This window comes from Patiria miniata, unplaced genomic scaffold (genome assembly GCF_015706575.1).
Source record: "Patiria miniata isolate m_02_andy unplaced genomic scaffold, ASM1570657v1 HiC_scaffold_22, whole genome shotgun sequence".
Classification (NCBI taxonomy): Eukaryota; Metazoa; Echinodermata; class Asteroidea; order Valvatida; family Asterinidae; genus Patiria; species Patiria miniata.
In genome coordinates, this window is record NW_024037061.1 from 1031057 (window position 1) to 1057275 (window position 26219).

General features: G+C 41.1%; 3 protein-coding genes across 4 annotated transcripts; 1 reads left to right on the forward strand and 2 right to left on the reverse strand.

The window, feature by feature from the left end:
- Positions 1-300: 300 nt before the first annotated feature.
- On the reverse strand, positions 301-2005 carry LOC119730291 (C-type lectin domain family 6 member A-like). Its single transcript, XM_038203109.1, has one exon. It carries the CDS (start codon positions 1716-1718, stop codon positions 954-956), a length of 765 nt encoding a protein of 254 aa, XP_038059037.1. The 5' UTR covers positions 1719-2005; the 3' UTR covers positions 301-953.
- Positions 2006-3651: 1646 nt separating this feature from the next.
- Positions 3652-26215, reverse strand: LOC119730528 (28S ribosomal protein S9, mitochondrial-like). Of its 2 annotated transcripts, none has more exons than XM_038203494.1 (10): positions 26093-26215; positions 14961-15087; positions 14009-14112; positions 13080-13253; positions 12361-12446; positions 11536-11611; positions 10362-10487; positions 8558-8709; positions 7682-7851; positions 3652-6664 (listed from the first exon to the last, which is right to left on the reverse strand). In XM_038203494.1, the coding sequence occupies exons 1-10, from the start codon at positions 26180-26182 to the stop codon at positions 6573-6575; spliced, it is 1197 nt and encodes a 398-aa protein (XP_038059422.1). In that variant the 5' UTR covers positions 26183-26215; the 3' UTR covers positions 3652-6572. The 2 variants fall into 2 exon arrangements, with proteins under 2 accessions (XP_038059422.1, XP_038059423.1); XM_038203495.1 differs by lacking the exon at positions 26093-26215 and adding an exon at positions 16230-16288.
- Positions 19606-22657, forward strand: LOC119730529. The gene is made up of 2 exons (XM_038203496.1): positions 19606-19998; positions 21588-22657. Exons 1-2 carry the CDS (start codon positions 19922-19924, stop codon positions 21994-21996), a joined length of 486 nt encoding a protein of 161 aa, XP_038059424.1. The 5' UTR covers positions 19606-19921; the 3' UTR covers positions 21997-22657.
- Positions 26216-26219: the final 4 nt, after the last annotated feature.

The window sequence follows — 26219 nt, forward strand, 5'->3', positions numbered from 1 at the left end:
CCAGTCTTTTGTTGACGTCTTGCTCAAAATTCGACGCATAAAATACGTGCATCCACAATGTCCAAACCCCTGCAATGCCAGTTGTAAAGAAACAGGGTTCCAAAACCTTCCTATAACTGAAAAGCACGCGGACATTTTATGGTTTTCCAGTGTCTAAGAATTTCAGGTATTTAATAAGTAAACAATGTAAAACGTGATTGATTAAACAAAGTCTGGCCGAATGTCCACCTTAAACGTTCCTCTTGACGCATGTAGTAGACTGATACGAGTCCGTTTTTTTTAACGTCAATCGTTGTTCAATCACCGGCTGCATGAGCGGAGTTCATATCCAATTCCAGACTTGAACAAAGACTGCCATATCTTGACTTTCCATTCTGTCAGTGATATATCGATCGGTGCCCGCCTATCAATGCCGTGATTATAGCCCTATATCGGTGAAGAGCAAAAGTCGTTTATTATGTACAGCCCCTCAGCGCAAATTCCATTATTTTGACAATTCATCGACGTTTTCCCAGCGAATGTAATTATCTTTGATTTCAACCACCGAGCCACAGTTTCATGCCAGTGCAAATAATTAATGTAAGGAGACTATAGAGAGCCTGTTCCACAATTCCATCTTAGCTCATCACACCGATGCAGGTTACTGAAGCGATCAAACCTTTAAGCATTATGCCTATACCAATTTATCTTCTGTAGAAACAAAGCTAACGACTGAACAGAATGATGAGGCAAGATAGCTGAATGAAAACACATAAAGACATACCTCAATGTTCCAAAGAAAATTCAAATCAACAGCAGCAGAAAACACGAATAGGCCAATACTTCGAACTCTGCAGAAATCACTTAATGTAGGCTATATGTAATTGTGCGACTCAATGTTTGACATGCAGTGACTACTTTATATTTAGCTCGAAAGGAGATTTAAAGTGTTTTTCGCCTGTAATGTTACATTTTTAGGCAGAGTAGTAAACACATCGAGTGCTGACCTCCTGAAACTTCTCCGGATCATCAGCGCGATTTGCATCATTGAGCTGACACAGTTTCTGTTCTTGTTTGGTGCCCTTGATGTTGAAGGAGCGACATCCCGGTTCCTTCAGGCAGGCCGAGGCGCATCTCGAGGCGCTCTTGGTGACGAATTCTCTGATGACATGATCGACGAGGCACGAGTTTAGTTGCTGCTGCTGGGCGTTGCCTTGAGAGAAGCCCTGGTGCTGAATGTGTGCTGGTGATCGCAGGACGCACATAGCTTTGGGTGGTTCTGTGCACGGGACGTCATTCCATCCTTGGGTTGTTGAACCAAAATAGGCGCAGTAATCACTAGAAGGGCTGGAACCATCCCTGATGCTGGGTTCTCCGGGCCTCCAGTTTGAGTACGCCTGCCCGACCTCCTGGCCCTCGCACCTCCATGCTCTATCGATGAATTTGCAACCAACCCACAACCAACTTGGTCCTGCGTTCTTTGTCGTGGTTGCCATGAATGTATTCTCCTGTTCTGAGTGAGGAGCGGCCATCACCGCACCCATATCACGGCAACTAGCCTGGCCTTCGTCCCAGCTCGCCCCCTGGCCGGTGAGACGGTAGCAAGATGAGCCCCAAGGAATCCATAACGGCGGGCAGTATACGACAGCCGAAGATGGGGTGCAGAAATCGAAACAAAGCATCACAGCAAATGCGAAACTGACGCCTAAAACTGCGGCTTGACCTCCGTCACAGTACATCTCGGAATGAAAGATGTTGGTCGTCCGAAAGAAGTCACAAAATGATTTGAATTAATATCAACGTTTGACAAAGTCGTTGTAGGCGAAATCCAGTGCAATATACGATGTTCAATATGGGCTGTGTAGTTCTGCCGCTCAATGTCTCCTTTCTCGTGACTCCAACGTCACAGGTATCGTCACTCTATATTAGTGCGCTTACCCAGCACTGAATTCAACTCATCGGGTCTGCCTATACAGCCAATTTACTGCCGATGTAATTATGTATATATATAAGGACAGGTATTTGACGTCCTCGTCCTCGAAATTTAATAAGCCTTATTAAGCCGCCCGCAGGTCGACCTTGCGACGACACAGAGCAGTCGGCGACTGACTTTTCAGGATCAAGCTACGCCTGAGCTACAACCATCGGTATAAAAGTATCGGTCGGTCGCTGATTTTCGGTTTGCGACCTGATTGTAGCTGCGACGATATTAATCCGATCGGCATCATCCGGTGTCGTATGAAAATCCGCGACCAGTATTATCATACTAATGCATGCGCAATACTACCAGCGAGTCCATATATTTCATGAAGTCGGATATTCACGCTCATCGCATTTCACTGTGTAGCCAATCAACATGCGGCAGAAATGGTCGAATGAACAGACGTGGCCGTGGATGGCCGTGGATGGCCGCTTGATTGTTATCAACACGCACAGCGACATTTTGAAGACGCCGCATGAACACGTGTTGCGGAATCGTTCTCGCGTCGCGGGTGACATTAACATGGTTGTGTTTATTGGTTGTGAATCACACAATTTCTCAGTTTTTGTGACCCAAATCGCAGGTCGACCCGAGGTTACCGTTAACTTAAAGGGGCAGTTCGAGAGAAAGCGCCAATTAATTTAGGCTCCAAAAATTGCAAAGGGAAATATATCGTTGAAAAAGTAGAAAATGAACGACTACACCAACACAATACCTTCATCTGACTACCAGAAGATATCTCGGTGTACAGAGTAATCGAGCCGTTGGAGTTCTAGCAGTCATTCCAATCATACATGTTTCTTTTCAATGCTTTCTTCAAACGCGTATGGGTATGGCTATGTTCGATATGGCTCGCTATAATGGATACCGTACGAGTAGACGCAGGCCTGCGTGCGGGACCATTTTATGAAGTGCAATTTACTTGGGGAGAAAAACATACGTCGGTGAAGGGTGAAACACAATATTCAGTCGACTCTCGTTAATACAAACACTAGTAATACAAATCCTGGTTATAGCAAACATAAAGCCTTGGTCCCACGGTGCATTTATGTGTACAGTGAATAGGACCGGCACTCCACTTAATACAAAATTCTGATACAACAAACGTTTTGGCTGGGTAAGTGTGGGACCCGACACATGGCATTGAATCTCCGCAGTAAATTGGAACATTTAATGCGGCGCCAGTCTTTTGTTGACTGTCTGGCTGCATAATCGATCTACTTCTACTTCTATGCTGCTACTCGTTTACAGCCTTTTCAGCAACTTAACGAGGACTGTGGTGTCCTGTCTCAAATGGTGGACACTTGTGCTCGAAATACGTACACACAAGGCCAAAACTGTACGCCAGATGGACAGAAAATGAGTAACTACTTAGTTTTCTCCATAATTGAAAGACCTTATTGCATTTTATGGCTTTCTTGTAACAATAACTTTGGTAAAGTAAACAACCTTAAAAAATCAATTTTGTTTTAGAAATTTGGTCGAACGTTACCCCTTTAACGTATCCTCGACCGACTAGAACTACTAACGTCGATCGATGTACAATCACTCGGTTCGTTGGACTTGCCGCTACGGGAAAGCAATAAACAGTTTCTGGTCACACTCTTGGTAACAATAGTTATTATACGGTCAATAATTCAAATCAAACCATGCACGATTGACCAATCATTAAAATACACGACAGCACGTGGTGACCTGCGCCATCATGAGCGCCGACCGCCGGTTTTTATTGTGGGTTTCCCTTATTACAGACGAAATGTTTAGGGGAGCGTGAATACATGTATATTGTGTATCAATATTCCAAGTGACGCAAAATTAAATTAAACGCTGCCTTTTACCGAGTCGCTGGTTATACGAAACAAGACTTGGCAAGTAAAGTAATGTTCCCAGACTTTTCATGCATGCAGTCAATGGGTCAGAATTAGCATATTCATTGCCTCTACGAGTAATCATATACGATAGCACTGCCCAGCTCCCTTCAACAGGCTTTAACCATTCTAAGTCTCAAGTAACAGTCAGATAGGTATAGGAGACTTGGACGGCCTTATGGTACTATAGTGAATAAATGAAAATCTCATGGTTGTTTTATTCTAATCTTGCCATTCTCCTCATTTTTGTGGCCACTCCTTAGCTTATTGGTGGACAGTAAAATAAATGGAAACGGCGCCACCAAGAGCCCAATCAACCCCAAGATTTGTTCGAATCGTTTCATGTAATGACGCATTCTTTGCGCCGACGCATAGTACTAGCACACGTGCAATGCTTTAATTTGCCGAATAAAGGATGCGTCTTTTCATTGTCACGACTTCAACCACGGACTTTCGGCCGAGTATCCACCGCCCCATCGATGTGTGCTGGTTTACTAAAAGGTGAAGGAAAAAAAAGTTCAGACGGAAACCCATAGGTCGGAAAATATCGCAGGCATGCTCTTCAATAATGCATGCGCATGATGAAAGATGTAGAATCTACTGTCTGTGTTCGATTTTTTTTCTTTCGATTTTGTTCCTCTTTCTAGCAATACAAAACTTATTCAATTTTCAATGCGACGTCGACCAAAATGATCCACCCATAAGTAGTGAACATAGTTGAAATAATTCGCCCGTGTATAAGTCACTTCTCGCAGGGTTATCTGGTTTCCGTCCCCATCAGAATCGATAATGTAGGGACCGGGAACCAGTCTACTCGCAAGACGAATCCATTTACGCCCTAAAGCGAACTGTCAAAATACAAAAATAGTAAGTATTTTCCATAGGCCTAACCAAAAAATCATACAAGCTGAAAATTCGTCGGGAAAAAGAATGATTATGGTCGAGAGCACGGGCAATAGTCTAGGCCATTACTCAGATGCAATCAATCTAATGAGCGAAGTAATGAGCTGTCACCAGTGCCCTTGGATAGACGGTGGGGACCAGCAATAACCACCTCTTTCTTTGTTCCTCCACGTAGCACACGTAGGAATGGCGTGCAAATGCAACAGTTTATCCCGCGCCAAGTGTTAACAGAGACATCTCTACTTCTAATATAGAGATACGTGTATCTCTACTTCTACTATATCTCCTTTTATTTGCTATTTTAATAGACATCTGTATTAGAGTTTGAGATATCTCTGAGGGTTGAATGTTCCTCTGCTGTGGGATTGTGCTCTAAAATCAAGTCCGGTTTGCTTATTTTTTTTAAATTACTTAGACATTTTTTGGTAAAATTTGTATTATTCATCAAATGGATTTTTGTTTTATGTTTCACAAGTTCTTTTTTCAAACTTAGCCAAATAACAGTGTGAGAACCCCTTTTAAGTTGGGTTGAACTACTGACCCTGAAAATCCTAGCCAATCACATGCCCCTCCGACAAGAACACATGTTTTTTTTGTAATAAAATCTGTACAGAGTTTGTGATTTCTCTACTTGAGGACTTAATATTCCCTCCCTTCAGGATTGTGCTCTAAAATCAAATCTGGTTTGAATATTGGGTTTTTGCCCTTCACTGACATATTTTACAAACTCTGTGTACTCAGTCTTGCCCCGAGTGATTGTGAGAAAATAATCATTCGGTGGGACTTGAACCCATGACCTCCTGCTTCACTAAATAATGTCCATCTCAAAGATAAGCCTTGTTTAATTTTTTATTTCCTCCGACATGTTTGGGTAAAAATGTTATATTTCACAAGTTCTTCATTCAAACATAGCCAAACAACAATGAGAGTGCCCCATTAAGTTGGGTTGAACTGCCGACCCTGAAAATCCTATCCAAAACACCAGCCCCTCTGACAAGAACCGCATTGATTATGTGATAAAATCCTTTATAGTCAGTCTAGCTGGCCTTGCAGAACTAGAGCTTTCGATTTATACTAATTGCCAAGACACTTGCATTTTAAAAATTATTCCCAAATGAAACTGTTGGAATATAACAACTTAAAAAACTTCAAAATCCTGACTCCCTCATAATATACATTATATTACCAATAGTGGCAATATAAGGGGACCAAATATTTCTAATTTTTGTAAAATCTGAACTTTGAGAACAAAATACCCCTTGAGGATATGAGTTTGAATTGTATAAGAACACCATCAAATGAAAGTTTCATGGAAGACACTGTGCCCAAATTAGGCCCCCAAAGTTGGTTGTGTTACCGTCATTCGACTGATCCCACAAATCTGGAAATCCCCGGTTTTTTTTTTTTTTTTCACTTGAAAAAAAAAAAAAAAAAAAATTACCTTAATTTGCTGTTACTTTGTAATGCCATAATTCTGAATTTAGTTACAAAATGTACCTAAGTGGTAGTACAGTTTGAATTTAATGTAATTTGTACGCATAACTGAGGCCGAGGCTTGGAACACATGTGTACATGCACTATAAATTGTATCCCACGCATGTACATGTCCACAGTATATTTGGCGCATGCAGTACATGTAGCTAATAAACGTTAAATGTTAAATGGAATTGAGAAGGGGGCCAATAGTAAACCATGTACATGTGTTTCACCCCCCCCCCCCCCCTGAAAAAAACACCTGACTGACCAACCGACCCTCCTGATATTTTTCATGTGAGGGCCGTATAACAATTTGTGTTTAGCCTTAACAGTTTAGTTAGAAGCACCACTAAATGTAATAAACATCATCTCTTCTTCCAAGTGAATTTCTTCCGAGCTCCGGCTTGCCCTGGCTTCTTTCTCTCCTTGACGCGGGGGTCTCTCGTCAAAAGACCAGCTTAAGAAAAAAACAAGGGTGAAAATGTGTGTCCTTGAGCAGTACACTTTATCCAAACTTACAAGTAATACTCCAAGCATAGCTACACTCTATCATCCTTTTGGTATTCTAATGTGTATAGCTTTAAAGAAGTTAAAGCATTACGTTAATAAGCATCTGTAGTACATTGCATTGCGCTGTATTTATTCCTGAAAAATCCACAAAACCCTTATTTGATTATTTGAAAGCATGAGGTGAATTTCCCTTTTGAAATCAAGGGCCCTTTTCATACCAGGCTTTCGATGTTTATCTTTGACTGAGCCCTATGTTTCTGGTGAATCCCTTAAAGGGAATGTACATCATTGGCTTTTGCTGTAATTTTCGGAAATGAACTATTTTGAGGGGTAAGTGTAATAGATCAAGTATTGTTTCACTGACTTGTTTGAGGTTTTGTGTTAAACAAATACTGGAAAAACCAAGAAAAACATTAATGTTCAAGTAGTCTGGTTCCCTGTTGTATATTCCCCTTAAGGCAATCAGTTACACCACAGGAGGCCAGTCCAACCGGCACTGCTTCATTCCTGCTGGGTCTACCTTTTTGAAACCCCATACATGTTACATGTACAGAGGTCTGACAAATTCATGATTTCCGTTGTTTGTGCATCAATTTCAGTGGTCAAAGAAAGAAAACATGGTTTAATTACCCGACAAAAACGAATTCGACATTACATTTAATATTTAATTTATGAAAAATCTAAGTGCGTTTAGACCACTAAAGAATGATTCAGGTATGCGAAACAAGTCGTTAAGTCAAGCGATATGAATTGTTCCCTGCTGGTGGTAGGCATTCATCTGGTGCTGAACTGCCGAAAGGAGATAACAGCTTAAAAGAGATAAGAAAGCCTGGTTCAGTCTTGAAGAAAAACCCGAATATAAGACCACTAGTTGGGTTTTCTTTTCAAAGAGGATTCACGGCATAAAAGTGGCATAACCGGACTGTGTAATAGCTAAATTCTCCCACCAATAATCTCAACTCACCTTGCCTCATCTTCTCGACCGTTGATTCATCTACAAAGCTCCGCAGGGCGCGCGCTGTGGCGAGCCGCACCGCCCCCGACTGGCCCGACTTGCCCCCGCCCCTCACTGTGCAATCCAGATCAAACCGGTTCAACATGCCCAAGAAATGAAACGGGAACATGACCTGTATTCTGTACACAAATTAATAACACTTTGAAAATTACTAATTATTTGGAAAAATATTAACAAGATTTTGGTTAACAAAATTTTAATCCTTGACAATTGAGCCGTTGGAGTACTAGTCTTGATTAAAACTCTAGTGCTGGTCTTGATGGCACATATTGAACACCATACTTTAGATTTATACCTAATTTATAGCGATTTGTGATAAATGCTACATGACTATAACATTACTGCACCTGTTTTGCCTCCATTTACCAGTTTACAAACTTTTCATTAACATGTTTCCGAATTGTTACAAACAATGTTTGTTAAGTATTTAATTTATTTTGTTAAAATTTGGTAGTTATTTTTTATGGGGAAACTTAGGGGGCTTATTTTGGGTCATGTTTTGGGGGACAGACATATACAAAAACATACGCATGCGCATCGATTGAAACAAAATCGGTGTTCCGAACACTGTCGGCAAGAGTGTATTTTATGACGACAGCATTTGGTCAATTAGTATTAGTCAATTATTTTTGGTCAATTATTATTGGTCAATTTGCGGGGACAGACAGACAGACAGACACACAGACAGACCAACCAACTGACCGACCACCAAGTGACTATAGGCAGGCCCTCTGGGACCAGCAAAATTCTATATTCATATAGGAATAAATTTAAAAAATAATTCCTTTCAGTACATTAAAAGAAAAAGAAACACCCTTGATATACCTGTGTTGTACTACTGAGAAGTAGTCGAGAAAGCTATGTCCGTTGACGGTAACCTGCCCATTTCCCTGGTCCCTAACAATCACGTTGGCTTCAGCCTCCTTCCGTGTGCCGTGCCCTTTAGCGAAGGCTCGGCCCGTCTCGTCAAATTGGATCTAATGCACATGAAATAAAAGTAACAAATTGAAGTCTGACCTGTTAATCACCTGCCATCTCTAAATAGATTCTAGGATCACAAAGTTCTATTTTGTTTTCACCATTTTACTCCAATGGAAAGGATGTGACTTTGTGTTCAATTTTGTAAACGCTTAGCAAATATTTTAAACGTTTAGCAATTCACAAAGGCTGACATGTGATCGACATGATAAAGCAACTATGATTTGGCATAATATATAGTGGGCAGTCATTGAAAAAGTCAAACCTAACTACGCAAAGAAACTGAGCAATAACTAAATATGAAAAAATAGGAGCAGTTTTTGAAAAAAAGCCAGTTTTTCCCAACGCTGGTCGGCCAACCAGCGTTGGAAAAATACAGTTTTTCTTGAAAATGTCAGCACACCAGGAGCCACAATTTTACAGGGTGCTTTAGACTGTCAATCCCTCAAAATTCAGTAAGGATCTTTTCGTTTTTTGATGTTTGCAAGTGTTGTATTTTTCCTTTAAATTTTTTTCAATTATATAGGTTTTCCCGGCTATTTTAACACTTGTATCACACGAATTCCCTATATTGATACTTTATTTTCGTCCCCGATCATCGCAAAGCTCACTTCTCATTTTGAATTTCAGAAAACCACCACTATATTTCATTTAAGGTTCAGTTTAATTCAAATTGTTAGCGTTCCGATTCGTCTAAAATCTTTGCAATTCGTCTCGTGAAGCAATCGACGTTGAATTGACAAAGCAAATTCGTTTTTGGAAATTCGTTTTCATGTTGTTGTCATTACATTTCATCCCTGGTGACTTAAATCGTATACGATTAGAAAATGCACCCAATCTTTAGACTTATTTGAAGAATTATGCGTATTAAAACAATGATAATTCAACATATATTTCCTTATATGTATAAATAAAAGTAGTTAGCTGTAAGGTATGAAATTTTATTTCCGTGTTTCACAATTAACATTAGAGTCAGGAATTGACATTTCACAATATGCACTTATGACATGGACACTAAGTATTAAGTTCAAAGACCTTCTTAATGTTGTTCTTTGATAGACATGCCTTATTTCTGTTGTTTTATTCATATACATACATGTATATCAAAGAGCAACATTACGAAGGTGTTTGATCTTAATGCTTAATTTCCATATGCTAAGCAAAGAGCCTATAGTGAAAGTTCTATTTCTGATTTTAATGTTAATTGTCAAATAAAACTCAAAACTTACAGCTATACTTTCATTTATAAGGACACATTTGTTAAAAATTTAAATTTAATTAATGCGCAAACAAGTCCAAAGATTGGGCACATTTTTAATCGTAACGTTTTAAGTCGCGAGAGACGAAATGTAACGGCAAGAACATTAAAACGAATGACAAAAAACGAAATTGCTTTTTCAATTCAACGCCGATTGCTTCACGAGACGAATTTCAAAGATTTTGGACGAATCGGAATGCTAACAATTTGAATTATACTGAACCTTAAATGAAATCTAGTGGTGGCTTTTTGAAATTCAAATTGAGAATTGAGCTTGGCGATGTTCGGGGACGAATTTTAAGTATTGATATAGGGAATTCGTGTGATACAAGTGTTAAAATAGCCGGGAAAACCTATATTTAATGGGACGAATTGATGATATGTTGAACTTACTGGTTCTATGACTTCGCGGCTCAAGACGGCAACCAACTCCTCTCTGAATTTCAAGATGTAGTCCTCAACTTCTTTGGCATATGGCTGCTGTAAGATTCTCTCCAGTAATAGCGTGAATTTGTTGTACTGGAAAGACAAAAAATGAAAAAGAAAATCATGTTCTGTTGGTTCATTGATTTATTTTTAGTATCTTTTTTGGTACATTATTAACACCTGTTAGTATTAATTTCATATTTCATATTGATTATCATACATATTCCAATATTACGATGTCAGTATGCGCATGTTATCAGTTCTAAACTGTGAAGCAAATTCTCCAAAATCCTCTCTGCAAAATTTTGCAGGATTGGGGTTACATGGCAAAAGCGTGTTGCTGATTTCGGAGGATGCACTGTGTCAAGGTCTTGGGCCAGACCTTGTGTTGTTTATGCTCAGCCTAGCTAGGCCGAGTTTATACTTGAAATCCTCCGCACTGCTACAGGATGTCACTGGCTCTGCCTCAACATTTTGACAGTGATTGACACAGGATTTTGCAGCATTGAGGCAGTGATCACCCCTCCAAGGACCACATTCAAGAAATAGCGGAGAATTGAGGTTAGGCCAAAAAAAAAATAAGTCGGTCTCTGGTCAGCGCGTGCGTCGATTTTAATCATGCGCGTCAATCTTTTTTTTTCCCAAAATGTTCCGCGGTAGCTCCAACAGCGCCCTCTATTGCCGCACCTCCTCAATTTTTTTTACCAAAGAGCACCAAGGAATGGGAAATTGCACCAAGGCAAATTATCAGGAGCACCAAGGCAAATTATGGAGGACACCAATGTACATGAGGACACCAAGTAGCAAAATAGTACCCCACCTTGTCTGTACAATCCAATCTTGAAAAAAAAAAAAAAAAGCCAAAAAAAAAAAAAAGCCGCGTCCCCGCGTCAATTCCGGAACTTTGGTCTGACCAGAGACCGAATATTTTTTTTTTTTGGCCTTATCTGTTATTTTTACATGGAGGAAGTTAGAGGATTTTGCAGGATTGATGTTACATGCTATTTTCACATGGAGGTAGTTGGTGGATTTTGTAGGATTGAGGTCACATCCTAGCAAAAATGCCTGGGAGTTAGGAATAATGAATATGAAAAAAAAAAATTGAATAATCAAATTATAGAATTGAATTGAACGAACTTACATCCGAGTCTGAGATTTCCTCCACAATCATCGATCCCACTGCCTTCTTATCAATCCACTGGCTTCGTACTAGATCCCTGTTATTCAGGACCACCACGAAATAAAAAAAAATAGAACCTCTTTGAATAGACTAGATCTTGTGCACCGGAAATAAGGCTGTTGCATTTACAATAACAAGAATGGTGAGGTGTTCTTGCAAAATGAGATGGAAGTGGGCCGAGCCGTTGAGGAGAAAAATGCAAAAAAAAAACCTGACTGGGGGTAATTTTCTTCAATTTTCAGATTCTGTGATATCTGTTACCTTTTGTATACTGCACATAAATAATGAAAGGTTTGCGGAAACACCATGTGTGAATAATTTCTCAACTAAGAGAATGGTTCTGAAAAGAACCAGAGGTATAAACTTGACGTTCCGGTCAGTATGCTCTGACCGTCTTCAGGAGAATGTCTTCAGGAGTCTCCAGGAGCATTCTCCTGAAGACGGTCAGAGCATACTGACTGGAACGTCGAGTTTATACCTCTGGTTCTTTTCAGAGCCATTCTCTTAGTTGAGAAATTATTCGCACATGGTGTTTCCGCAAACCTTTCATTATTTAGTATCTCCACCATGCAAAGCCTCAAATCTTACTTATACTGCACATGTTTTGAAGACTAACAAAATGTGGATTGAATGTGTTTTTTAAAGACAAACAATTGGATGGAGCAGGAATTATCTGTTAGACCCTATGACAATGCCCGCCTCATTACATTGTGTCAACCAAATCACAATCTATCAGCAATCTTATTTATGACTTAAGAATACTTTGAAGTATTAAAGAAAACTCACAGTTTTTCTGCCGTTGGCTTCAAGATTCCTTTCGTGATGCAGCTGTTCTCAATTTCGATGACTTTGTTCAGCTCAGTGTGGGTCTCCTGTGAGAAGCAACATTGACAGCAAACTCAACATCTTCAAGCAAACTTTGCCGAACTTTAAAAGACCCATGAAATAGAAATTGGTTTAATGCATCCTTGATAACGCACTTCTAAGTACCAAATAACTTAATTTCTTCATGCTGCACTTTTCAAGGGAGTTTTGGTGCCTTTTGGTTATGCTAATTGCATATTTCCATATTCATGGCCAAAACTGTTATGTCATTCACGGTAGAGGCTTCAGTGATGCAACTTCTTGGACAAACGAAATTGCGAGCATTTTTGATTCTGTGCTAAATGTTCGATTCAGTGCATGAAGGTATTAAAGTCAACAGACAAAATTTGTGCACATTCAAATTATTTGTTCTCTGTGAGCAAATTCCTGGGTTCATAATTTGCACACAAAACCCTAAACTGAAGAGTATGTACCAAAAATGACATCACAGCAAAAGCTTTAAATATTTAAAAAAATGAGAACACAATTTTGAACCCCCCCCCCCAAACAAAACATGTTTACTAGTTTCACACCTTTCTGAAGAATGGAAATTACACAAAATTTGTTCTAGTGAAAATTCATGTTATGATCCCTTTAAATCTATTCTCCATTGACATGTGTTTTTAGTTTTGAAGACTCACGTGCATGAGATTATAGTAATTAGGTTTCCCGGTGTAAAACAGAGTGTCAAACGGCCGGCCGTCTGACGCAAACTGCGCAGCCTTCTGCGGTGGGTAGTAATCTGTCGGTGGCTGCATGAGGGGACGGGCTCTCTTCTCAAACAGGCCTGACGGAAACAGGTAACGGATTGACCTCTGTGAAAAGAAAAACAATGTAGTGATTTTTTTTTAACATTTTTTTTTTAACAATTGAAATAAGGATGGTTTGCGGTTTGGAATCTTCACATTTCGGACAGTCTTAAAGAGAGTTTCGTCTTTGCACTGATTGGCTCACTCATTGACTGAGCTGGTCACTTGTGAGCTGGGCAGTGCTATTGTATAGGATGACAAAAGTACACCGTAATGCAAATACTGGGCTAAATCTGGCCCACTTGTCTAGACCAGTGACTAGCCATGCTGAACCAATTTTTAGCAATCTCAAACCATCTTTACCTGATGGTCTTGGAATAAATCATAGTTTTTTTTTATCAGTCCAAATACAAAAATAAAAACTACTTTTTCACCCGACTTTTTGAGAAAAAAAAGGACGTGGGCACTTTTTGTTTGTTGTTGCCAATGACGGATTCAAGATGGCCGATGGTCAATTTTCAAAACATCCGCCCCATTCCTGAGATTTTTTTCCAAGACAGCAGATGTTTTTTTTTCTCAAAAGTGCATTAACTTTTCTAAGATTAGCCTTTTAACTTTAAAATGGCAACTCAGTCCTGCTGGCAACAAATATTAAGACATAAGATGATTCTTACTGTGAAAACATCAGAAAATACGGCAGATTTTGCTTTCAAAAAGTGAAAAGTAAAAATTGTTTTGAATGATTCGGCGGGAAAAAACAGGATGTGGGCGGGGACTGCAAACTTTTTTTGCCTAAACTACAACAAGGTCTGGTTTCTCACGTTGACATCGTCCTGCGTGAATGTCTCCGGATCCTCACCCATCATATTGGCAAGGTGACGGCGCCCTCGCTCGTATTCTTCCTGCTGTCGTTGAATCAGAGCATCTGTGCCAAAAAAAGTTTAGAAATGTAAAAGGTTTTCTCAGCAAAGGCTCTTGGCTTCAATTTTAAGTCATAAAAATGATAATTAATTTTCACTAGTGATTAAAGGTTTTGCTATTGTTTAGGGCTGTCCTCTTTCGAATAATTTTGTATTTGATTATTAGAATCTGCACTTGAGCGAATATTCGAATATTCGAAACTTGCCGATCATGTTTAACACAAGCCAGTTAAAGCTGCCTTCAAAAGCTGCCTTCAAAAGTTTTTTAAAGTTCTGTCCACAGATCACAAAACAAAAAGTGTTCTTTGAGCAAAATGAAAACAATTCTCACAGGGATGCGTGTGAATTGTTCTCGTTTTTCTAAAAGAACACGCACCTTTTTTGAAAGTGCTACAGGCAAAACTTCATTTGGGATGCTTTTTTTTTACTCACCCTGTAGGTGCCTGATTTAACACAGAATATCTTACAACTAGCTTGAGACTTTGAGTGCATAAAACCTGCAATCATATAAAATCAGGCCACTAACTTTACTCCCTCTTAACCGGACAATTTCTGTTTGTAGGCAGACCCTATCAAGCTTAAAAACAGTGCCATGCTGAACTCAATTTGCCAAACCTTCTAATCATGTGTCCCAACTATGGCAGTGGTCCCAACTACAGTTGGGGAAGTCCGGATCCGATCCTCATTGTAGTTGGGAACATCCAGGCTGTAGTTGGGTCCATCCAGCATGTCCAGACTGTAGTTGGGATCATTCCGACTGTAGTTGGGACAATGACGTAGTTGGGGCGTAACATCGCCATGCCATAAAGAAAAGCTTGACATAGAAGAAGCAAGGCGTTTAAGCAGTCCTTACCGAAAGCTGTTCGTCTGTCTTGCGCTGCGGCTATCATTGCCGACATCAGGTCCGTGGCTTCCTGAGGTTCCTCTTTAGGGGGCGTGGCCGAAGATGCTGCTCTACAGGCATGATGAATGGATGGACACTGCACCCCCCAAAAGAAAAATAGAACAGTGTTAATGTCTGCATAGGACAAAAGAGGGCGCTGTTGCTTGAAATTAATATAGAGTGTTTTCAAGTGATTTCTGGAAAATAGTGTTTCAGTGATTTTTTTTTTTTTTTTTCGGGGCTATCGTTACAGCAGTCTACTATCTGGTTCCCTGACCTGACAAAATTCAATGTCAGAATCTTTGGCTCTTGGAACCAGACTACCGAACAGTTCTGACTTTAATGTTCTTTTAAAAAATCCTCAAAAAGACATGGACTAGGCCTATTAAGAAAAAAGTAAGTAACTACTTCACATTAAAAAGTAGACTTTGATTGAAAACATAAAACTTACATACTTATGTAGGTAAAGAAAACTATTGTATTAAAGAACAAAATTTGAAGTAGAAAAAAAAACATTCTCACTGCACGGATTTGATCCTGGGATCTTTGGTATGGTCATGATGGTAGTGTTACACACATGTACCGGTGTCGTGCCAAAAACCGTCCGGTGCCAAATAGTGTCCGCTAATTAGCATAATGCAATCTGATTGGCCACATGCGTCCATGACGTCACATTGTTTACGGAAGCTTGCAAATAGTGTCCGCGCTTAGCGTGCATCCTATTGCATGCCTTGTCGAGATGTCAAGGCGTCGTATAGATAAGATCTCTTTTCACCTGAATTTACATTTTACAATCTGTTTTAACGTTTTCCTTGTTATCTGTGATAACTATTAGACTAAGATTCCCTAATAGTGTAAACATTATATTTGTGCAAAATGTTTGTTTTTTTCGTGTCAGTTCACCTGTTTGAAACACATGCAGTACGTACGAATAGGCCTAAAGTAACGCCGTAGTGTGTGTAGTTAGCTCTACTGAGTGGAGCGTTGAATTACGGGTACCCCTCCATACAAACGCTCCACCGATTTGCCATACTTTGGTGACGGCGTCACAGTAGCATATAGTCACATACCCACGCGAGGACAAAAAGACCCCCCAAAAAACCGGTAAAGAGAATACAAATGAGAGAGACAGTTACCCTGGATTGATCTACACATTCATGACATTCCATCAGACCCCTTACATTGTTCCCAAACAGCGAAAATTTTGAAGAAAAACAGCAAAATAGTCTGAAAACTTACAGCTCAATGACTCGCCGTGAGGCTCAATCCTTGCACCGGTTTGCCGAATGAGGGCATCTGACGTGACGTCACCGTCGTTGCTCGATCGAAGAAAAACAAGTCGCGCTTTATCAACGACTGTTTCGTGTAATGATACGTGCTCCTTGGGTGTGTTCAAAGCCCGTACTGTCGTACGGCGCGGATCGGAGCACGTATCATTGAATGACACGAACAGTCGTTGATAAAGCGCGACTTGTTTTTCTTCGATCGAGCAACGACGGTGACGTCACGTCAGACGCCCTCATTCGGCAAACCGGTGCAAGGATTGAGCCTCACGGCGAACACATGAGGCTGTAAGTTTTCAGACTATTTTGCTGTTTTTCTTCAAAATTTTCGCTGTTTGGGAACAATGTAAGGGGTCTGATGGAATGTCATGAATGTGTAGATCAATCCAGGGTAACTGTCTCTCTCATTTGTATTCTCTTTACCGGGTTTTTGGGAGGTCTTTTTGTCCTCGCGTGGGTATGTGTCTATGCTACTGTGACGCCGTCACCAAAGTATGGCAAATCGGTGGAGCGTTTGTATGGAGCGGTACCCGTAATTCAACGCTCCACTCAGTAGAGCTAGTGTAGTATAGTACTGTTCCGTGTAGCATTATAACCAACATTATTTCTGTTTGGTCAAAATCTAGAGGTCAAGATGCGGTTGTCTTGTACAATTAATCAGCGAATCTGAATGTCCATGGTCTATTGCATAGACTAGTCTGTGTGAGGGTTGCGCTTTAAAAGGTCTGAAACCCTGCAACTTTTTAAGAAGCTTGATCGAAGCACGCATCGCCGACACCTATCAATGTCTCCAACGACAAGATAAATCATAATCATAAGCATAACACGAACATTTACATCTTTGCGTGCGTTTTAATCATCAATCATTCGAAGACAATTCTCCCCCGCTGCTTTCCCCGTCATTGGCCCATGAACTTCGAGGTCATCGGTCGTATCGAAGGGACTTTCCCCAACTTTTACCGTTGGGTGATCAGTTGATAAAGCTCAGGCCACCAACCTCCAATTCCTCCGCATATGGTTTACAAAAACAAATCGAACCTCTGTTCTGAAACTATGTGTCATAGTGGATTAATTTTGCTTTGTAATAATTCCTTCATTTTTAACCTGAAAGCATCTGAAAAATACAAATCATCAGGGCCATAGCCTGTCGATTGAAGGTGGTTTTATGAGGTGGACCTTTTCATGTCTTATAAACAGCGGTTGAATAGGAAACATTTAGTCAAACTGAAATGTCAATCGCGAGGAAAAAGTGGACGTGCAGTTGATGTGTTTTTTTTAGGGGGGGTTCTTCTGACCCCCCCCCCTTCTCAAGTCCAGTGCTCGTGGCACAATTTAAATTTTCTGTCCTAATAACAATGACAATAGGTTCTCTTCTAATATCCCTTTTTGTTACAGTGATTAACAACAACAAAACAAACCAAACAAATTCAAGACTCAATGTCTTCCACTTTCAAGAGGATACAAAACTTGAACACAATTTACCAGGAACAAAAAGTCAATATAACGAAAAATATATTATACACATAGACTGGCAATATGAGGTCACTAGTCTTTGTGCCCTGAGAGACTGTGAGTGACCAGAAGAGGGTCCTATAATAGGACCCTAGCTCTTCCGGTCACTCACAGGCCCGAGGGGGCATAGACGTGCACTGAGGACCGAATTAATATGCCAGATCCATGTTTTATAACTCATCTCTGTCCAAAATATTAAATAAGAAAAGAAACCTTTCAGTGTTTTATTCTTGAACTGTTTTAATTCAACAATTAACTCCTAAGCAATTCAACTGTCAGCAATTCAACAATTTAAGGAACTTCACTTTTAGTTTCCCTAGATTACATTTTTGAATTTGAGTTTTGTCAGAGGGCGCTGTTACCAGTCAAACGTGCTCGATCAGGGGCTATATACTCTGGAAATTACGCGCGCGCGATGTCTCGACGCGCGTCTAGTTTCACACACTAGCCCATATTAAGTGAATCACATGTGACCGCGTTTCAGCCAACCAGGATAATGAACAAGCAGGAGATGACCAATCAGATCGCATTATGCTAGTAAGTGGACACTATTTGGCACCGGACAGTTTTTGGCACGACACCTGTCTTAATCATCAATCATTCGAAGACAATTCTCCCCCGCTGCTTTCCCCGTCATTGGCCCATGAACTTCGAGGTCATCGGTCGTATCGAAGGGACTTTCCCCAACTTTTACCGTTGGGTGATCAGTTGATAAAGCTCAGGCCACCAACCTCCAATTCCTCCGCATATGGTTTACAAAAACAAATCAAACCTCTGTTCTGAAACTATGTGTCATAGTGGATTAATTTTGCTTTGTAATAATTCCTTCATTTTTAACCTGAAAGCATCTGAAAAATACAAATCATCAGGGCCATAGCCAGTCGATGGAAGGTGGTTTTATGAGGTGGACCTTTTCATGTCTTATAAACAGCGGTTGAATAGGAAACATTTAGTCAAACTGAAATGTCAATCGCGAGGAAAAAGTGGACGTGCAGTTGATGTGTTTTTTTGGGGGGGGGGGTTCTTCTGACCCCCCTCCTCAAGTCCAGTGCTCGTGGCACAATTTAAATTTTCTGTCCTAATAACAATAACAATAGATTCTCTTCTAAAATCCCTTTTTGTTACAGTGATTAACAACAACAAAACAAACCAAACAAATTCAAGACTCAATGTCTTCCACTTTCGAGAGGATACAAAACTTGAACACAATTTACGAGGAACAAAAAGTCAATATAACGAAAAATATATTATACACATAGACTGGCAATATGAGGTCACTAGTCTTTGTGCCCTGAGAGACTGTGAGTGACCAGAAGAGGGTCCTATAATAGGACCCTAGCTCTTCCGGTCACTCACAGGCCCGAGGGGGCATAGACGTGCACTGGGGACCGAATTAATATGCCAGATCCGTGTGTTTTATAACTCATCTCTGTCCAAAATATTAAATAAGAAAAGAAACCTTTCAGTGTTTTATTCTTGAACTGTTTTAATTCAACAATTAACTCCTAAGCAATTCAACTGTCAGCAATTCAACAATTTAAGGAACTTCGCTTTTAGTTTCCCTAGATTACATTTTTGAATTTGAGTTTTGTCAGAGGGCGCTGTTACCAGTCAAACGTGCTCGATCAGGGGCTATATACTCTGGAAATTACGCGCGCGCGATGTCTCGACGCGCGTCTAGTTTCACACACTAGCCCATATTAAGTGAATCACATGTGACCGCGTTTCAGCCAACCAGGATAATGAACAAGCAGGAGATGACCAATCAGATCGCATTATGCTAGTAAGTGGACACTATTTGGCACCGGACGGTTTTTGGCACGACACCTGTCTTAATCATCAATCATTCGAAGAAAATTCTCCCCCGCTGCTTTCCCCGTCATTGGCCCATGAACTTCGAGGTCATCGGTCGTATCGAAGGGACTTTCCCCAACTTTTACCGGACGGTTTTTGGCACGACACCGGGCTTCGAGGTGAGCCAGTTGGAATCCTAGTTGCAATCCTATAAATACGGCACACTGGTTGTGGAGCTGGCACAGAACGGCCAAGAAAGTTAAGGGAAGCGACTTCAACTGCCGAACAGACGATTTCAAGTTGAGAGAAGCCGACACTTCATAGTTGCAATAATTCGACAAGATGAATGCCTGTCATGTCATCTTTGTTGTCGCCATTTCGGCCATCATGATCCTCGGTGCAAATGCAAACCGTAAATAGTAAGTTCCGATTAAAGACTTGATTTAAAGCAAAGCAAAACAAAACAAATCTCCTGTTTCTGGTACACGCGCACATCGCCGTGGAACTTTTTTTCAATGTAAGATGATGTCTCAAAATAGGTTGACGGGAATCCTGCTGCCGCACAATTTTAACGTGTTTTTAGATGAGGTTACGTTCGAGTATAGGCTAAATTTATGTGGCCCCTCTGGGCTGCCATATATTTTGCACTAAATTTAGTCGGGCACCATTTTGCAGCCGGTATTGTAAATGTTTTAATTCAACCTCGTCCCCAGTGCTTACTTTATTTCCAACCGCGTTTCCAATAGTAAACCCTGGATAGGAAACTTTCTTCCTGTATCCTGATTGGATACCGCAATTGGCTAGTAATGGATATTTATCGTGTACTTGGTGCTATTATTCACAACGTGCAGTACGTGTTTTCGCGATCATTCGTCCCCGCCTTCTCGAAAATACTAATTTCCTTTCCAATTTGCTCATATTAATATGAACTATGATACTGCATGTTGTCTCGATAAGATCGTAACAGTTTGATTTCAAAAATCGTGTTTTCGTAACTCACGCCGTGCTCGCGCTGCTACGAATTGACTCTGTTTTTACCCCAGACACCGCATACAAAAACAAACGCTAATGTGTAACGCATATCCAGGCACCAGACTGTTCCTCATTTGCATACATGTGCACAAATCTTGCACATGCAAATGATCCAATACCAGGGTGAGAGAGCAGGTAGTGGTGGGCGCGTACTGCTCGACACCCTGGGAACGAGGTTGGTTTTAATTGTGCCAGACTGAGAGAGCGATGGTCGTGTATATCTGGAACCTGTAAACGCTTTAAAGAGGCGCAATATGTAAGGGAGCAGACTAATAACCAGCCTGACAGCACATGCACGATGTCGATGTCGCTGTTTGGTCTGACGTTACCGTTTTCTCTGATTTTTGTCTTGACTTTCCAAATTTCCCAAAGAATGTTCGGGTCGGTCGAGATTGTTATGGGTGCAAAATTCTCAAGCCTTATGGCCTTACCGAGGTCATCGCAGGTTGCACCCTGAGGGCTATTTTTGAGAGTTTTGGGGGGATAGGGGCGACCAAAATCCCCCAAAATGCCAGCCGTGGATATTCATTCAAAGGGGGAGGGAGGGGGGGGGGGGCGTGGACAACACCATTACACTAGGGGCGTTGTTCATAATACAGCACATACATCTTTAACAAATGTATACATGTGCGTACGCGCCTTAAACATCAACACATTAAAACGGCGCATTTAATTAGAAACATCTCATTTTTCGATTGATGACATTCTGGTTGATGGGAAGCTTAGAAAAAAACCCCTGAAAATCCACATTTTTTTCTCAACACGAAAAAGTGCGAGGGGTGGGAGATCCAATTGCCCATCCCCACCCCCCCCCCCAGTCAAAAACTGGCCGGGGATGTATACCCCCCCTTCCCGGATTAACGCCCCTGCCTCCGACTTCCGTCATTTAAAGGGGAAAACTACTAACAAGTTAGTATGCAGTTCGAATCATTACATTACCACTGAGCTTTGTATGTTTTGTTTTTCTTTGATGCAGCTGTTATTGCGATCTTCGATGGAGCACAACCCAGCTAAGAGCAGGGCAGAGCACCAATGGTTTATGGTTCTTGGAGGACCTACCTAACCCGAGCTACCACCACTGGCTCGTCGTGGGCTGCCAGGCGGTCCATCGAAACTGCCCCACCGACTGCCTGGATGAGGCCCATGACTGGATGGGCGGGTCTAGGTTCACCAACACGGCGGGCCAGCTGGCCTGCGAGAGCGTGCGGAGGAACGCGCCTCCAGGCAGTCCGATCTACGTGTACGCAACGTACGACAGCGTGTGCGGCGATCGCACGTGGCAGTATGTGGCCCCGCTCTGCTGCTGGAAGATCACGCTCCCTGGCTACGGCAACACCTTTGTGTACAACCACAGATGTGAAAATTCGAGTCCACCAAGATACTGAGTTGTTTCTAGTTACTACCATACACATGATGGTTGGTGCCATGATGCTGACTAGCGAAGCTTCAACTTCATGTGAACTCATACACAGACTGCATGGCGCTGACGCTGTAACATTGCTATTGCGAAACAATAAATTGTTGCAAAGTTTATTTTCAGATTTAAGTCAAAGTACCAAACTACTTCAATAAACGGTATTTTGGAAGTTGTAGTACTCAGAACATATACTTGTTACACCCCCTAATTCGCTTGAACTCTGTCCCGTTAAAATTTAGAAAACAGTAGTCATAATTACCGATTTTTTTATTGATTTACTTAACGTGCAGTAAACGTAATAAATTAACATTGTGAGGCTATTTTCGTTTTTAACACATCTCCTGCTTGTTCTTTATCCTGGTTGGCTGAAACGCGGTCACATGTGATTCACTTAATATGGGCTAGTGTGTGAAACTAGACGCGCGTCGAGACATCGCGCGAGCGTAATTTCCAGAGTATATAGCCCCTGATCGAGCACGTTTGACTGGTAACAGCGCCCTCTGACAAAACTCAAATTCAAAAATGTAATCTAGGGAAACTAAAAGCGAAGTTCCTTAAATTGTTGAATTGCTGACAGTTGAATTGCTTAGGAGTTAATTGTTGAATTAAAACAGTTCAAGAATAAAACACTGAAAGGTTTCTTTTCTTATTTAATATTTTGGACAGAGATGAGTTATAAAACATGGATCTGGCATATTAATTCGGTCCCCAGTGCACATCTATGCCCCCTCGGGCCTGTGAGTGACCGGAAGAGCTAGGGTCCTATTATAGGACCCTCTTCTGGTCACTCACAGTCTCTCAGGGCGCAAAGACTAGTGACCTCATATTGCCAGTCTATGTGTATAATATATTTTTCGTTATATTGAGTTTTTGTTCCTCGTAAATTGTGTTCAAGTTTTGTATCCTCTTGAAAGTGGAAGACATTGAGTCTTGAATTTGTTTGGTTTGTTTTGTTGTTGTTAATCACTGTAACAAAAAGGGATTTTAGAAGAGAATCTATTGTCATTGTTATTAGGACAGAAAATTTAAATTGTGCCACGAGCACTGGACTTGAGGAGGGGGGTCAGAAGAACCCCCCCTAAAAAAAACACATCAACTGCACGTCCACTTTTTCCTCGCGATTGACATTTCAGTTTGACTAAATGTTTCCTATTCAACCGCTGTTTATAAGACATGAAAAGGTCCACCTCATAAAACCACCTTCCATCGACTGGCTATGGCCCTGATGATTTGTATTTTTCAGATGCTTTCAGGTTAAAAATGAAGGAATTATTACAAAGCAAAATTAATCCACTATGACACATAGTTTCAGAACAGAGGTTCGATTTGTTTTTGTAAACCATATGCGGAGGAATTGGAGGTTGGTGGCCTGAGCTTTATCAACTGATCACCCAACGGTAAAAGTTGGGGAAAGTCCCTTCGATACGACCGATGACCTCGAAGTTCATGGGCCAATGACGGGGAAAGCAGCGGGGGAGAATTGTCTTCGAATGATTGATGATTAAAACGCACGCAAAGATGTAAATGTTCGTGTTATGCTTATGATTATGATTTATCTTGTCGTTGGAGACATTGATAGGTGTCGGCGATGCGTGCTTCGATCAAGCTTCTTAAAAAGTTGCAGGGTTTCAGACCTTTTAAAGCGCAACCCTCACACAGACTAGTCTATGCAATAGACCATAGACATTTGAGCAGATTCGCTGATTAATTGTACAAGACAACCGCATCTTGACCTCTAGATTTTGACCAAACAGAAATAACGTTGGTTATAATGCTACACGGAACAGTACTATACTACACTAGCTCTACTGAGTGGAGCGTTGAATTACGGGTACCGCTCCATACAAACGCTCCACCGATTTGCCATACTTTGGTGACGGCGTCACAGTAGCATAGACACATACCCACGCGAGGACAAAAAGACCCCCCAAAAACCCGGTAAAGAGAATACAAATGAGAGAGACAGTTACCCTGGATTGATCTACACATTCATGACATTCCATCAGACCCCTTACATTGTTCCCAAACAGCGAAAATTTTGAAGAAAAACAGAAAAATAGTCTGAAAACTTACAGCCTCATGTGTTCGCCGTGAGGCTCAATCCTTGCACCGGTTTGCCGAATGAGGGCATCTGACGTGACGTCACCGTCGTTGCTCGATCGAAGAAAAACAAGTCGCGCTTTATCAACGACTGTTTCGTGTCATTCAATGATACGTGCTCCGATCCGCGCCGTACGACAGTACGGGCTTTGAACACACCCAAGGAGCACGTATCATTACACGAAACAGTCTTTGATAAAGCGCGACTTGTTTTTCTTCGATCCAGCAACGACGGTGACGTCACGTCAGACGCCCTCATTCCGCAAACCGGTGCAAGGATTGAGCCTCACGGCGAGTCATTGAGCTGTAAGTTTTCAGACTATTTTGCTGTTTTTCTTCAAAATTTTCGCTGTTTGGGAACAATGTAAGGGGTCTGATGGAATGTCATGAATGTGTAGATCAATCCAGGGTAACTGTCTCTCTCATTTGTATTCTCTTGAACGGTTTTTTGGGGGGTCTTTTTGTCCTCGCGTGGGTATGTGACTATATGCTACTGTGACGCCGTCACCAAAGTATGGCAAATCGGTGGAGCGTTTGTATGGAGGGGTACCCGTAATTCAACGCTCCACTCAGTAGAGCTAACTACACACACTACACACTACGGCGTTACTTTAGGCCTATTCGTACGTACTGCATGTGTTTCAAACAGGTGAACTGACACGAAAAAAACAAACATTTTGCACAAATATAATGTTTACACTATTAGGGAAACTTAGTCTAATAGTTATCACAGATAACAAGGAAAACGTTAAAACAGATTGTAAAATGTAAATTCAGGTGAAAAGAGATCTTATCTATACGACGCCTTGACATCTCGACAAGGCACGCAATAGGATGCACGCTAAGCGCGGACACTATTTGCAAGCTTCCGTAAACAATGTGACGTCATGGACGCATGACCAATCAGATCCCATTATGCTAATTAGCGGACACTATTTGGCACCGGACGGTTTTTGGCACGACACCGGTACATGTAACCAATCGAGTTGCCAAAGCGCTCTGGTTGAAAGGGCAGTTATACATGTGATATATATTGACAATGGGTTTTTTTGCAATGCCATAACGACAACATTGACCAGCAGTTGAAAATCGCCATTTTTGACAGCTTCCAAGTTCCTAGCCCCATAAATGTGGCCTATTTACTGGACTACCTCCGTAAACATAGGCCACACATCCACATGTACAAAAACGTGTCGCACTTTGCCAAATTTTGATTTTCACATTTTAGGCTTAGTTGAAGGGTTTTTTTGGCTTTAGAAGCATACTCACCCTCTTTATAGGCTAATCAGAAAGTGCTGCCTTTTTCAGATGTCTAATTTTTGTGAAATTTCATGTTGAAATTTTGATACGCAAACGTGTGCAAATAAATCTGGAAATTTCACGAAAAATAGACATCTGAAAAAGGCAGCACTTTCTGATTAGCCTATAATTATAAAGAGGGTGAGTAGCCTATGCTTCTAAAGCCAAAAAAACCCTACAAACTAAGCCTAAATGTGAAAATCAAAATTTGGCAAAGTGCGACACGTTTTTGTACATGTGGATGTGTGGCCTATGTTTACGGAGGTAGTCCAGTAAATAGGCCACATTTATGGGGCTACCAAGACTAAGTACCAAGTTCCATAACCACCATGACCACCATGACCACTGATAACGATAACCACTATGTAGGCCTAACGAGGCCCATTTAATTTGGCGATTGTGTACATGTAGTTACAGGCCCCTCTTTAGTTTCGATCAAATTAGACTAGAGTCGCGTGTGATTTTTATCATTCTGTACGTACGTCATGTACGTTGCGTATGCGCTGCACTTTACCGATCCGTAAAATTTGGGGACTTTCGACCTGTCTTTCTTTTCATTTTCAAGACATTTTTAAACGAACAAGTTATCATGTTGTCAAATGTCAATGTGGTTACTTGATTTAACCCTTGATAAATAATCTCGTCTGAATTAAAATGAACCTTACCAATAACGCCGCATGGGCTTTATCCGTGGGGAAAACGTGGTATTTCTGTCGAAGACGTCTCAAAAGTTGTCGCCCCATGCACGCCGCCATGATTGCTTGGCCAAAAGTGGACGCTTGGTGGCGCTAT